The sequence below is a fragment of the Dermacentor silvarum genome, chromosome 5 (assembly GCF_013339745.2).
Source record: "Dermacentor silvarum isolate Dsil-2018 chromosome 5, BIME_Dsil_1.4, whole genome shotgun sequence".
NCBI classification, from domain to species: domain Eukaryota; kingdom Metazoa; phylum Arthropoda; class Arachnida; order Ixodida; family Ixodidae; genus Dermacentor; species Dermacentor silvarum.
Genome location: NC_051158.1, coordinates 19,303,582 through 19,315,806, shown reverse-complemented (window position 1 = coordinate 19,315,806; position 12,225 = coordinate 19,303,582). Strand labels below are relative to the sequence as shown.

Here is a 12,225-nt window from a genome sequence, read left to right as displayed (position 1 = left end):
CTAGTACTTGGACTTGCTTTGAGTAAGTTTTTTCAGGTAAGTTCCTTAGTAGGCAAAATTGGCAAAGTCGCTGAAATAGTCTGCGATCTAAAAAAAAAATCTGTTGCTTGTCGGTACAGGCAACGTACGAGTTTTTGGACTCCCTGGGGACTGCAAAAACGTTCAGAAATGCAGTCCGAAAAAACAAATGCGTGCATAAAACACATCATTTCATAGGTAGTGCTCAGATGGAGAAGGTCAAGGACAGAGTAGCGGACCATCACAACTCTTCGTTGAGATGGCTATAAAAAGACTGCTGATAAAAATAAATGCCAACAGCGATTGCGATCAAAGTAGCTGGCACTATCTTCAACAACACCAGTCATAATGCTGTCTCTTACTGCCTTGGTGGTTTGAAAAATTTGTCCAGTCACTTTTGTACAGCATTCTGCTTACACACGGTAATGTCTGCTTGAATTTCGGCTTGGGTGATGATCACTGTACAGTAAAACCTTTTTTGAGGTATTACTGTTGCTATCTTACATTTGCTGCAGTTTGTGTGCTGTGTCCAAAGGTAAACAATCGTTAATAGAGTGCCTATGTGGTATCTCACAAAAGGTGCGTGCCTGGGGCATACTAAAAAAAATGCGTTGTATACTTCCCGTTGTCATGTTGCAGGATTTATTCGAATTTTTAAGTTAGCAGGTTGATTGACAGGTACACATTTGGTGAAAGAGGTGGAGGTGGCTGAATAAATATGGGGGGACAGGTACATACGGTATTTAGTCGTGTAAAGCCTTCCCATGTGTAATGCCCGCACTCCCACTTTGGAGTGGGAAAATTGAGAAAAAAAAAGTTTTGGTAAGCCTCACGTGCATACCTGCATGCTGGTTTATTTCCACAAGTTGTTACTAGATGGCCCTCGTCCTGCCAATGATCATCACTGTATTGCACACTTTTGGTCGCCGACTCCGACAAAGCGTTGCTGGTTAGGCCTAGATGGCAGGTGTGGTGGGCAGCACGCTATTGTGGGAAGTTGGCTCTTAAAATGTTTGTACCAGTAGGCCACATCAACCATTGGACATGAGATCATGCGCGTAAGTGAAGTTTGGGTCTGCGGGTGATCTGCTGGCAACTGCTGCATTCGTGTGTGCGCTTACCAGACGAAACAGTGTAATTTCGCATGTGGACATAATATACCGAGAAAGCTTCAAGCTGATTTTGTACAGCAGCCTTAACTGGCAGTGCCGTGAAGTAAAGATAGTGTGCACCATATCTGCACTTTGCGACAGCCCACGACGCATGTCGGGCTGTGAGATGGGTGAACACGACATGCAACCGCAGCCTCATCAATCACGAAACGTAAAGTAAATTTTATTTTAATGGACCACTGCAAACGAATTTTTTGCTGTGCTGGCGCTCTAAAAACCAAGTAAATAATTTTGCCATCGCATAATTTTTTTCGAACTGCTCGATTAGTCGGACATTTCCACGACAAAATCGTTGGTGGCTGTAAATGTGTCGTAGTCATTCGCCAGTGGTGTTATTTTGCATAGCAATCCAAGAGTAGTTTGTGACTTCAGTGAGTAGCCATAAGCCTGCCTGGTGTAAGGGCCGCGCACAGTAAAGAATCCAGAAAAGAAATGTGCGGGCATTACGCAAGTAAATACTACAGTATTCCTAGTGCGTTGATACATAGAAGAGCAAGCAGAAGTGCTTTGGTGTTCACATGTGCCTGTCACTACAATGAGTCTCTGCACAATTATGACTGAAGGCTGCTGAAAGACAAAACACAGTTACCCGTTCACAGTTGTAGGGTTTATTACACAATAGATGGCCATGCGTATAGAGTCAAAACTTTTTATAACAGTCACATCTGACATGGTAATAGTACCGTCGTTATATGCAATATTCGTTATAAGCCTAAGTGCTGAGAACATCAGAAAACAAAACTTCACGATTGGTTCGATGCGAAAGAAATGAAAAAATATATGATGCCTCGGACAGGCCAGTAAAGGGTCTCCATTTGAGTGTGATGGCCCATAGGTGGCTTGCCGCGCAAATACATTGCACATAAATTACACACGCGCTTTGTACTGGCACTGGTGCGTGACTGTGCGATTGGTGTGATCACACCTATCGGCACGTTTGCTTGCTGGCTGCTGGCTAGCCAAATCGTTATTCAAAACACGCATGCCAATATTTGCTTTGCTATAACCAACATTGTCTCAGACCTTGCATTTTCGCTTTCGTTATGGCAGTAGAATAAGCATCAAAGTAAAGCATGGCCAACCAAACTCTGGATCTACTTTGTTATATCCAATAAGTTGTTGCGTCTGTGTTCGTTACATTGAGGTTCCTTTATAGGTGCACCAAATGGAAGTGAAGGCATGAATGCAAAAAACGAAAAATTTCTTTTGAGCATGGCTTCTGGAACAGTGTGATCAAGGGTCCCGTACTGGACTCGAAACGTCAAGTTTTATTTTCCAATAGATGTATTTCCTTGGCGAGTGTTCGTTTTATTTCACTATGGAACAGTGTGCAGTGAAAAGAGAAAGTTCTGTCTTCTCCTGCTGTTTTTGATGTTATGCTTTTTCTTGTGACTGTTGCCCTTGGTGCCCGTGGGTGCAGGGTGTTCTCTGCATACATCAAGGAGGTGGACACTGCTCCTGAGCCGACACCCTGGAACGACAAGACCACCTCGTTTGGCAGTCTAGTGGCTGAACTGTCTGCCAGTGGCAGTAAGTGTGTGCATGTGGGCACATTGTGCATTGGTTGTGGCACAGTAACATACTTAGGGCAAAGTGGGTCCATCAGTAAACCAAGCACCGTTTTGCAATTCTGTAAAGTACCTGCATCTCCGGGAAAATAGGTGGTGTCCAGAAATACACTGGACATTCCTTCAACCGTTGCTTTCAGTGCCTGCTGTCTCGTTATCATTGCCCTGATAAGGTGATTACTAATGTATGTTTTGGAGTTGGATCTAAAGTAGTCACACCTCTGACACCTAAATTCAATTTAAAGGAGCGAACCTGGCCTTTTTGTGCATTTAAGATTACATGCAGCGTGTTCCACTTTTCTGAGGACAGATGTTGACGCTGTAGTGTGCCGAAAACGTGGCATTTGAGATTATGGCGCAACATGCATTTTCAGTGGTAGAAAGCCACCATCTCAAGGCCATGTAACTTGATGCACACACAGAAAATTGTTGTACCATAATAAAGTGGGACAGCGCTTAATAAAACTGAAATGCTTGCCCACTACTTTTAGGTCCATTTTACTACTGCGAGGAAGCCATGGTGCCAACAAAGAGCCATTGTAGATTTTTTCTTCTTTCGATGCTATGTTCTCATTGGTTTCTATTAATCTCTGGGAGCTGTTGCTGGAAAGTTGTAATGTGGACATCGCCTATAGGTATTATACTGACATAAGCGAGAATCACTTGTAAAGCTATCACCTGACAGCAGCAGGTACAATATGGTCCGGTAATAAGGGAAAACCTAATTAGCATTCAAGTCTGCATAATGTAAACACATCATCAACTTCTTACGGGGAAAGAAGTTGGTGCTACGCATTGTAGAGACCTATACAGTCGCCGACAGATAACTTGAACTCCTCGAGGACTGCCAAAAATGCAAGTAGTTGCGAATCCGAAATACCAGATTTGCCTTAAAATAAGTGACTTTATTCCACAAGTGGCCGAAAAAGGGGTACCGTGTTCTTGGATTGTTACTTTCAGGGATACCTTCAATTTCGCGTGACTAGTGGAGTACGCAGCGGTGTGTATGAGTTGCAGCATCTTTGGCGCAATGCCAAGCACGCTATAATATTATAGTGCACAAACGCTGCCGTCCGTCAATACGGCTGGTGCTAGTCACGCAAAATATTGCGAAAGTGACAGTATCTTCACAAGGGGATCATCTGAAAATACAGCACAAGTTAATGCGTTGCTACGTGCACATATGCTTCCCTTTGTCCTAGACAGTTCGTGGCCATGATTTCCTAGTGATGCATTTTATGCTATATATTCCTTTTCGCACTTTTAACGCTTCGTCAGTGGTCAGAGCAACGCTTCACCCGTGTTGTCAGCGGGATCAGCTGGCCACGAGCAGTGGACTATAAGAGCAGAACAGAGCTCGCACGACAAATCACAAATGCAGCCTTTGCGACTTGTGGCTTGGCTTGTCCTGAGGTTTGGGTATGGTTGGCGGCTACTAGATCCACCACGCTTTGCTAGTTTCAGTTTTGAAGTGGCCCCGGTGGCATGTCCGACGACCATGCCAGCAACATATCAAAACGAAATAATCTCTATTTCTGCTAAACTCGGTGTCCAAATTGGCACACTGGTCGTGCAGTCAAAGTCCAAATTATCGCACGACGTGCTGTAAGGTGACCAAAATTTTAATCGTCGTTACACATGAAGTCTATGGGGCCAGTGGCAGTGCCACGGAGCTGTCCAAATAACTAAGCATGTCTAAATTACCAGTGTCTGAATTACCAGTATCTGAATCGTCAGTCGGTGGCTGTACTATTGGTAAAGAATTATTGCCGAGGCCTTCGTGTCAAAGCTCGGCTGTAGTAAGTCTCGGAATACTGACTTGGTATTTCTTCTTAACAGTGTGCCGTAGTGTACACGTACCACAACCTTGGTGTCTTGTTGCAGTTGGCTGGGTGCACTCGGTGTGCTTCTCGGGGGATGGCACCCGGTTGGCCTGGGTTGGCCACGACTCGAGCGTGTGCGTCGCGGATGCCCAGCGGGGGCAGGCCATCACTTGCGTGCGCACCCCATACCTGCCATTCCTCTCCTGTCTCTGGATCTCTCCCACGAGGCTGCTGGTGGCCGTGAGTGCCCATTCCTTCCTGTCATGCACACCTTGGTAGTGAGGCCTTGTCCTGCCTGCTGTTATAGTGACAATTTAGCAATTCTTGTCTCAATTGTGGACTGTGTTCAAGTAACAGTAGTTTTAGCTTTTCCATATACATAGTGCCCTTTACACCAGATTTTCAGTGTCATTTTTGTTCCCGGTGCGTTCCCGCACCTATCTGCTAACTTTCATTATAAATGTCCATCTAAGGAACAAAATGCGGCGTCGTGTAGCTATTTCAATACGGCACCCGTTTCCGATCACCTAGTTTTCATTTCGAAACTGCAAGCGCAGCCGCCACTTTTGATTAGAGAGCTTGTGATATACTTTACTGCCAGCTGGACATGACTGTATTCTGCACACCAGAGCAAAGCGTTCTAGTCGGCCGGAAGCGTAAACTTCGGAAGCTACTGCGGCATGCCGCCATTCTGCAAAGGTCTTGGCATTACGATTGCACTTCAGCCATGCAAGAGCTGTACAATTATATTATCTATGTCGCTGATATGTGTTGCTCAGTGGCGGTCGGGTTCCTAAAGTCAGCTTCACTGCAATACAGCCGTGTTATTTGGCAAAGCATATAAACACCCAAAACTGGGTTTAGGGTGTAATTTTTATGGGGAGGAAAAGGCGCTCGTTAGAATCAGGCAAATACCGCTATTGGACATGGTGAGCTACAGTTATTGCTTGAAAATCTTCCTAGAGCAGACCAGATATGCTGTGAAATTCCGAGCGAGCCCCTCGTGCGCGACTAAAAAAAGTGAGGGAGGGCGGGCATTCCGGAACAGCACCAAAATTCAAGATGGCAACGACAAAATTTTCCCGCCAGAAATAAAAAAATGCGCAGTGGGCATGGATTTCAAATGTCATTTAACATGAACTTTATTAAGTCAAAGATTTCTTAGTGCTGTAACTCTCAAAACCATCGAAATAACTGCAGAAATAGCGCATCGCCGCTGCACCGCCACGACCGGCGACCCGAGCATTGGTTATGCAGCTTCTATTCCAGGCAGAATGATGTCCACTGGAGTAAAGTGACGAGTAATGTTCATTTTATTAAAAACTATTTCCACGGACATACATTTAGCCCTTAAGAAGAATTGTGATACAAGTTCAGCTGCAGTGCATGGCAACCGCGGCTCGGCCATGCTTGCATCGCAGCTGGCGGCGCTGCAAATGTCAGCATGTTTTCTTCTTCATGTGAAATTATTGCGAGGTGAGGGTAAACCGGAAATAATGGTAAGAAAACATTACAGCTTGGAAGCGTTGATCGGTGGTTCGTTCTTAAAAGCTGTCTGCTACAGATTCAGAGTGAGCCGGAAAAGGCCTAGCGACGATTTCGGCGGCGAGTCATCAGCAGGAGTGAAGCTGGCAGCGACGCCAGAGCGTAACCACGACCACTCCTCTGTCATTGAGTGGCCACATCGTTATGTCGCAGGGAAATCCTCTGTACTGTGTGACAGGCAGATCTCGACGTCAGCCGGCGGTCCACGAACTGCAGACCGCCTCCACTCCCACAAAAAAAAAAAAAAAAAAAGGAAAGAAACCACAGAAACTGATTTTCGTGGACTCGACCTGGCAGGCCAGTGTTGTCTGGGCACGATGTGTGATAAGGGCGCAAATCGGGGGTGGGGGTGCTTGCTCGGAATTTCACGGTAGGCTTTTTCGACGGGAGATGACCTGTGTTCAACGTATTCACTGTCCCCTAAGCTGTGCTGAGAAAGATGCTGCCAGTAAAGGGGTTGGTTACTATAAGTGTCACCATAGGGGTCAGGGGTGTGTATGTTGACTGTTCAAGTTTGAATTATCCGTGAAAAGCCAATGTTAGGATCGAAATAATGAAAGTTTGGGCCGATAGACATCGATGGGCGCTGGCCGGGACTTTCGATTGAGATCGAATTAACGGAAGTCTGCTGTATATCCTCTCACTGTTTCGGGTGTTGTGCTGTGCATTCTGCACACTGTTCCTGGAATAAAATTTAGTCGCGAGTTCGCACCAGTGCTATGTTATTGCACTTATTTGTTTCCTGTCGAGACTGGCCAACTAGCCTAGCAGTGCAATGCCTATTATTAAGTTGCATTGTCTGAGCAGCATTCTTGCTCTTCTCACCTTAGGGTTATGACTGCTACCCCATGGTGTACGAGTACAGCAATGGCCAGCTAAGCTTTGTTGACAAACTGGACAAATCGCAGCGCAAGGAAGGTGGATGGTGTCAGGTGAGAGCAAGCTTTGTGCTGCTGAAATTTCACTGACCTATGCCTTTCCCTAACTGACTTTATGCCTTTCACCACTTTGGCATTAAGAGTGCCCAAGTGTCAGAGGGTTGAGAAAGGGCAGCCCTGAACAGCACTGCAGTTTGTCTATGCAGCAGACTAAACCTTAAGAGCTTACCTCAAGGTGTGCTGTAATGTGAGGTCGGCAACAAAGCTAGATGTTGAGCCAACATGAGCATAGCGATGGCCGCTGCGTATGATGAGGGAATGTTCCGAGCGGCAACTTGCACAGCAGCTGCAGCAATACATTGTGCTTGGTCTTGGCTATACCTTATGAAACAAGTTGCTATTTCTCGAACCTCATGAAATGAAGTGGCATCCAACACGAAAATATCTTTTTTGGGGCCGATATTTATTACACACTAGTATTGGTTAGAAAAATTTTATGCAGTCAAACCTTGATATAACGAACCTTGATTTAATGAAATTCACGATGAAACAAACTATTTTTATTTCCCGATCTTAGTTCTATTAAAATCTGTGTATTTTAATTTTTTTTTTTTTCTGCAATGTAGCGAAACAATTTCGTGACACAGTCTCGATTTAACAAAGTTTTTGGCCATTTCAGGCATGTAATTGGAGCCTGTGTGGCTGTAAATCTAACAAAATATAAAATATCGGCTGAGGACAAAGTTCCGCATGCAAAGTTCGAATGGCAAAAACGGTGTCAAAGTGCGCGTGCTGCGACACAGTGTGCAGAAAACAGCGCTGCACCATTTGTCGCGCAACAACTTGCAGAGGCCGCGGGGCGCGTGGTAGCTTGGAGTGCTCGGAGAGACATGGTTTTTGCAGCAGAATAAGAAACACAAAAGAAACACAGACAACAGCACGGGTGGCTATGTTTCGTCCTTTTGTGTGCGTCTTAAAGGGACACTAAAGCAAAACAATAAATCAACTTAGACTGATGAAGTATTCTTTGAAAACTCTGCTGTCAATTAAACTGCAATAGGTCAATTATTGGAAAAGAAAATGAAGCTCAAAGTTAATTTTTTTTAATTGTGTGCGGAAACCTCAACGCCAGTACTTCAGTACGACGTCACGGCTTCTAAAGTAATTTTTCGTATTTGGGCCACGTTGGTTAAGTAAATGTTCACGACACTTGCCATATTCAGTCTTGGGCTCCTTTAGAACACAATGTAATTAATCTTTACCGCTAAAGAATTAACTGGGACCTAGAAGACGCTGTCATAATCCATGTCACGGTAAGCTGGTGCAGGAACTTCAAGGTGGCGTCGCCACTCGTCTTGCTTTGCTTTTTTTTTTTTCCGCTTCTTTCTACCTTACCAACGTCTTTTCGCGGTAAGAGTTGTGTTTTCAGTATTGTGGAAGGCTAATCTACTGATACAGAAAAATCATTTTTCCTTTTAGTGTCCCTTTAGTTACGGCAACAAACGTGTCCTTCAGCAAACACCAACTAGGCTAACAAACAGCTCGGAGAAACACGAGAGCTGAAGATTTCTTCAGCACAAGGGAGGTGGGGAAGGGGCAAGCGCGCAATTATGTGATCAAGCACACGCTAGAGGGGGGGCAAGGGACGTGCACCTATCTGTCTTCTTCTCCTAGCGCTCGCGTCTCCTCTCCTCTATCCTTGCTGTAATTGCGCATAGCTGTCCACATGCGGGTCACACGCCATATCTTGGAGGTAATCTTCGGCAAGCGCAAAGGCCGAGCCGAGGTGGTTGGTGTCTTACGTGCCCATTTTTTCCCGTGCTTCTAGCGTTCGCGGTCGCGTAATCTCAACTTTCCGGGGCGTGGTGCGCAGCGTTTAATCGCGTTGCAACAGCGAGTGTTATTGGTCATTAAGCGTGACACCAATTAAACTATGAACCTTGCTTCATGTAGTTATCTTTGCTATCGCCATCAATGCTTCGCCTTTGTGGTGAAACTGCCACATTATTTTTTCTCGCGTCGCTATCTTTTTCCACTTCTGTTTTTATAATTTGAGGGCGCCGTCTGATGACGGCTGCGGGCACTAAGCGCGGTCAGCCATGCATGGCGTCTAAGATTTACAACGTTGCGCGATGCAACACGCTAATCTCGGATGTTGTGAGCCACACCGATGCATTGCTCTCGGTGCAATCTGCACCACGTGCGCTGGCAGTCATAACCGCGTTGCTATGGCCCGACCTTCTTGGGATTTGTTTATAAGTGATTACTGACAAGATACTATCCACAAGGAATGTTCTACGAATTTTTGAAATAATTTTTACTGTTGAAACTTTGCGATATAACGAAGCTTTTTGCTGCAAGTACAACTTCGTTATATTGAAGTTCGACTATATTCGCTTCATTATATCGACATTCAACTGCATGTGGAAGAAATTTGTGACAGCCATGGCCACTTTAGAATAAATGTATGTTCTGGGTTGAGCAGCACTGCAGCCGTTGCACTTGTGGCAGCTGGACGAGCATTCACCACCTTCTGTTTAAGCTTGTGTTGACTTGCAACAGTCTTTGCAAGTGTTTATGCGTAATGCTCCACAGTAGAGCTGCTGCTGTTTAGAATTCAGTGAATCACCGAGGTAGCAGAAACAGCGCAAGGCAGAGCTGCTGTGGTCCTTAATTCAGTGCATTCGTGCGGGTGGACACTTGTATTCAACGAGTGAATGAGCATGTGGAGTCATTTGTTTTGACAGACCAGCACATTACTAGTCTCTGGGGCAGCGACAATATTTTACAAATTTTAGAGATCCAAGTGTTTACAGATATGGCTTTTATGCTGCCTCGTAAAGGAGGGATGCCACTGGAGACTGGGTAAAAAGAAAACAGCTGCTGAAGTGACATTTCCCAGAGTCTGCTGCATTGGGAGACGTAACCCTGTGACTGACTGGCTTTGACGTTTACAGACCTGATGTTGTCATTATGAGCATTGCTGCTCGTCCTTAAGAGAAAGGTTGGTAACAAGACCTAGAGGCTAGTTGTTGTTTCATGGTCAGTAACTTCATGACAATGGGACCAAAAAAAATATGCACAGATGCAAAAACTTCAGCACTGTATGTGTTTGTCGCTCTTTTTGTGCCATTGTCGTGTGCTGCAAGTTATTGGAGTTGTGTATTGAAAGGAAAAAGAAGTGCTTTCTGGCTGCCCATGATGTTCTGTGGTGAGCTTTTTGTATTTGTGTATTCGGAGCTCCTGTTTCGTGCCACGTGATGTGGGCAGTGCTGACGTGGGACTTGTCTCCTCTGTCGTGCACAGCGTTAATGTGGTAACCTCCGGAAGCAGCCAGCACGACTCAACAGATGACGACCCCGAAGTTATCAGCCCAGCTGCGTATGTGAGCAACTCCTGTGTGGTGGGAAAGAGGCTCGATCGGTTCACCCGCGAGGCACACCTGATAACGCTTCTAGAATGGAGTAGCCAAGACTAACACGATTGTCCCTTGCCTGCACACTTCTCCTCTGTGTGGTAGCCTCTAGCTTTGCAAGTGGTGTGGCAGTGCTTTGGTATTGTCTAGGAAGATGTGGACATCACCTCTGGTGTGCTGCGATAACAGCCCACTCCCCTGATACACACAAGGTTCGTAGTGGTCCTTGAAGACACCCTAATATCAAAGTGGCGCTCTTGAGGTGTCAAGAAATTTTATGTAGTGCTTAAAAATTCTTGAATCCTTGTTTTTGGCTGTATCTTGTGGAGTTAGTGTGCATATATGGACAAAAGTAGAGTGTCACCCGAAAGTTGAGCCACCACAGTTTTGTGATGGTTGGGGGCATTTCTTTTAACTTTATTCTTTAAGCCTTCATCTTGTCCTTTTATCGTTAGCGTGCAATGAAATATTTAAAAAATGCCCGCTCAATCGTTGACAGCGATGGTTTGTTTTCAAGCTATTGAACATAATGTTGCCAGAGTCCTTGAAGGTGTTTTGTCAGGACCATGGAAGTCCTTACAGAAACATTAAAGGGACAGATAAGGTGGCCTGTTTAGGATACCAACAAAGCCACTTTTGCTATGAGAGGAGCCTGAATAAGCCATAAAAAACATTTAAATAAACAAGACACAGGTGCAGTGGTGGTCCAACTGTGCCATTTGCGCCATTTTGCTACAATTCTACTTGTCTGTGCCTTGCTTGGCCCACCGAAGTGCAACTTTGTCACCTTCTACTTGGGAGCCGGAGAGTTGCGTACATGCGCTACTCTCGATGGAGGAGAGACACGGCTGGCAGCACAGCAAACAAGGATTTAATATATACAGGGACGGTAAAAGCACAAGGCACACAACACTAAAACCATAACTCAGCCAAAAATGCTCACTCAATAGAAAATACAAAACTGACTAAATACAAAACTACCAGAAAATAATCTATCTCGGAGCCTAACTCTGTCTTAGAGTCTCTACGTCAGTCTTAGCGCTGACTCTTCAAAGTCTGGCCACCCTGGCCCCGGCCTAACTGCGTCGCAATATGGAAGTGCGGGTTCTTACGGACTGTCGGTGTGGAGTTCTTGTTGAGTCCACGTCGGGCTCGTCCGAAGCGTTGCGGGTGCCGTAAGTGCCGACGCCTCGTGGCTCCGTTGACCTGAGCGAGTACGTGGCTGGTGCCCTGGTAGCCGCCGCTCACGTGTCACTTGACGGGTTAGGCTTCGCGAAGTGTTCTTCGCCCTACGTCGATCGGCTTGGCCGGGGAAGAGGGATTCTTGAGAAGAAGACCGGAACCACCGTGAGCAGCAGCAGCCGGTCCCAGGAGCTTCGCCCGGACGTCTCCGAGGACTAAAGCTACACCTGGGCCTTGCCAGCTTCACGAGCTTCGTGGCCGGGTCCTCCGCTCTCCCATCGTCAGAGCATGGCTGACGAAGCGACCTTCCAGCTCAAGAGCCACGTCGATAATACTGCTTCGATGCTTCTCCCTCGCGGATTACACCTCGGTTCACGTGCCTCGAGCGCTCGCGCCGATCGGAACGCTCCACGATCTTCATCGTCTTCTTTTCTTGCCACAGGCGACCTCTTACATGTGACAAACTTGCGCCAAGTGCACCAAAGCACCACCTTTGCCTTAGGCGCTACGTGGACATCACAGTAGCGTGGCCGATCCCTCCATTTATGGACAGAGCCGAGGCTAAGCATTCCGAGCATCGGCAACGCGGACTTCGCGACCAAGCTTCACGCACGGAATCCTCGA

The 12,225-nt window shown here is 46.1% G+C and overlaps 1 protein-coding gene across 3 annotated transcripts in view; it reads left to right on the top strand.

Moving 5' to 3' along the window:
- Nucleotides 1-12,225, top strand: part of LOC119452989 (actin-related protein 2/3 complex subunit 1A-A) — a 43,697-nt gene that overhangs the window by 18,933 nt on the left and 12,539 nt on the right. For 2 of the 3 annotated variants that reach the window (XR_005192171.2, XR_007466981.1), the window contains exons 5-7: nt 2,611-2,720; nt 4,643-4,821; nt 6,957-7,058. Coding sequence is in view for 1 of the 3 variants with exons in the window: in XM_037714956.2 (XP_037570884.1) it covers nt 2,611-2,720; nt 4,643-4,821; nt 6,957-7,044; nt 10,154-10,166 (390 nt within the window). In the remaining 2 variants the exon portion in view is untranslated. Of the gene's footprint in view, nt 1-2,610; nt 2,721-4,642; nt 4,822-6,956; nt 7,059-10,153; nt 10,167-12,225 lie in introns of all 3 variants that reach the window. The other variant, XM_037714956.2, reaches the window with a different exon arrangement.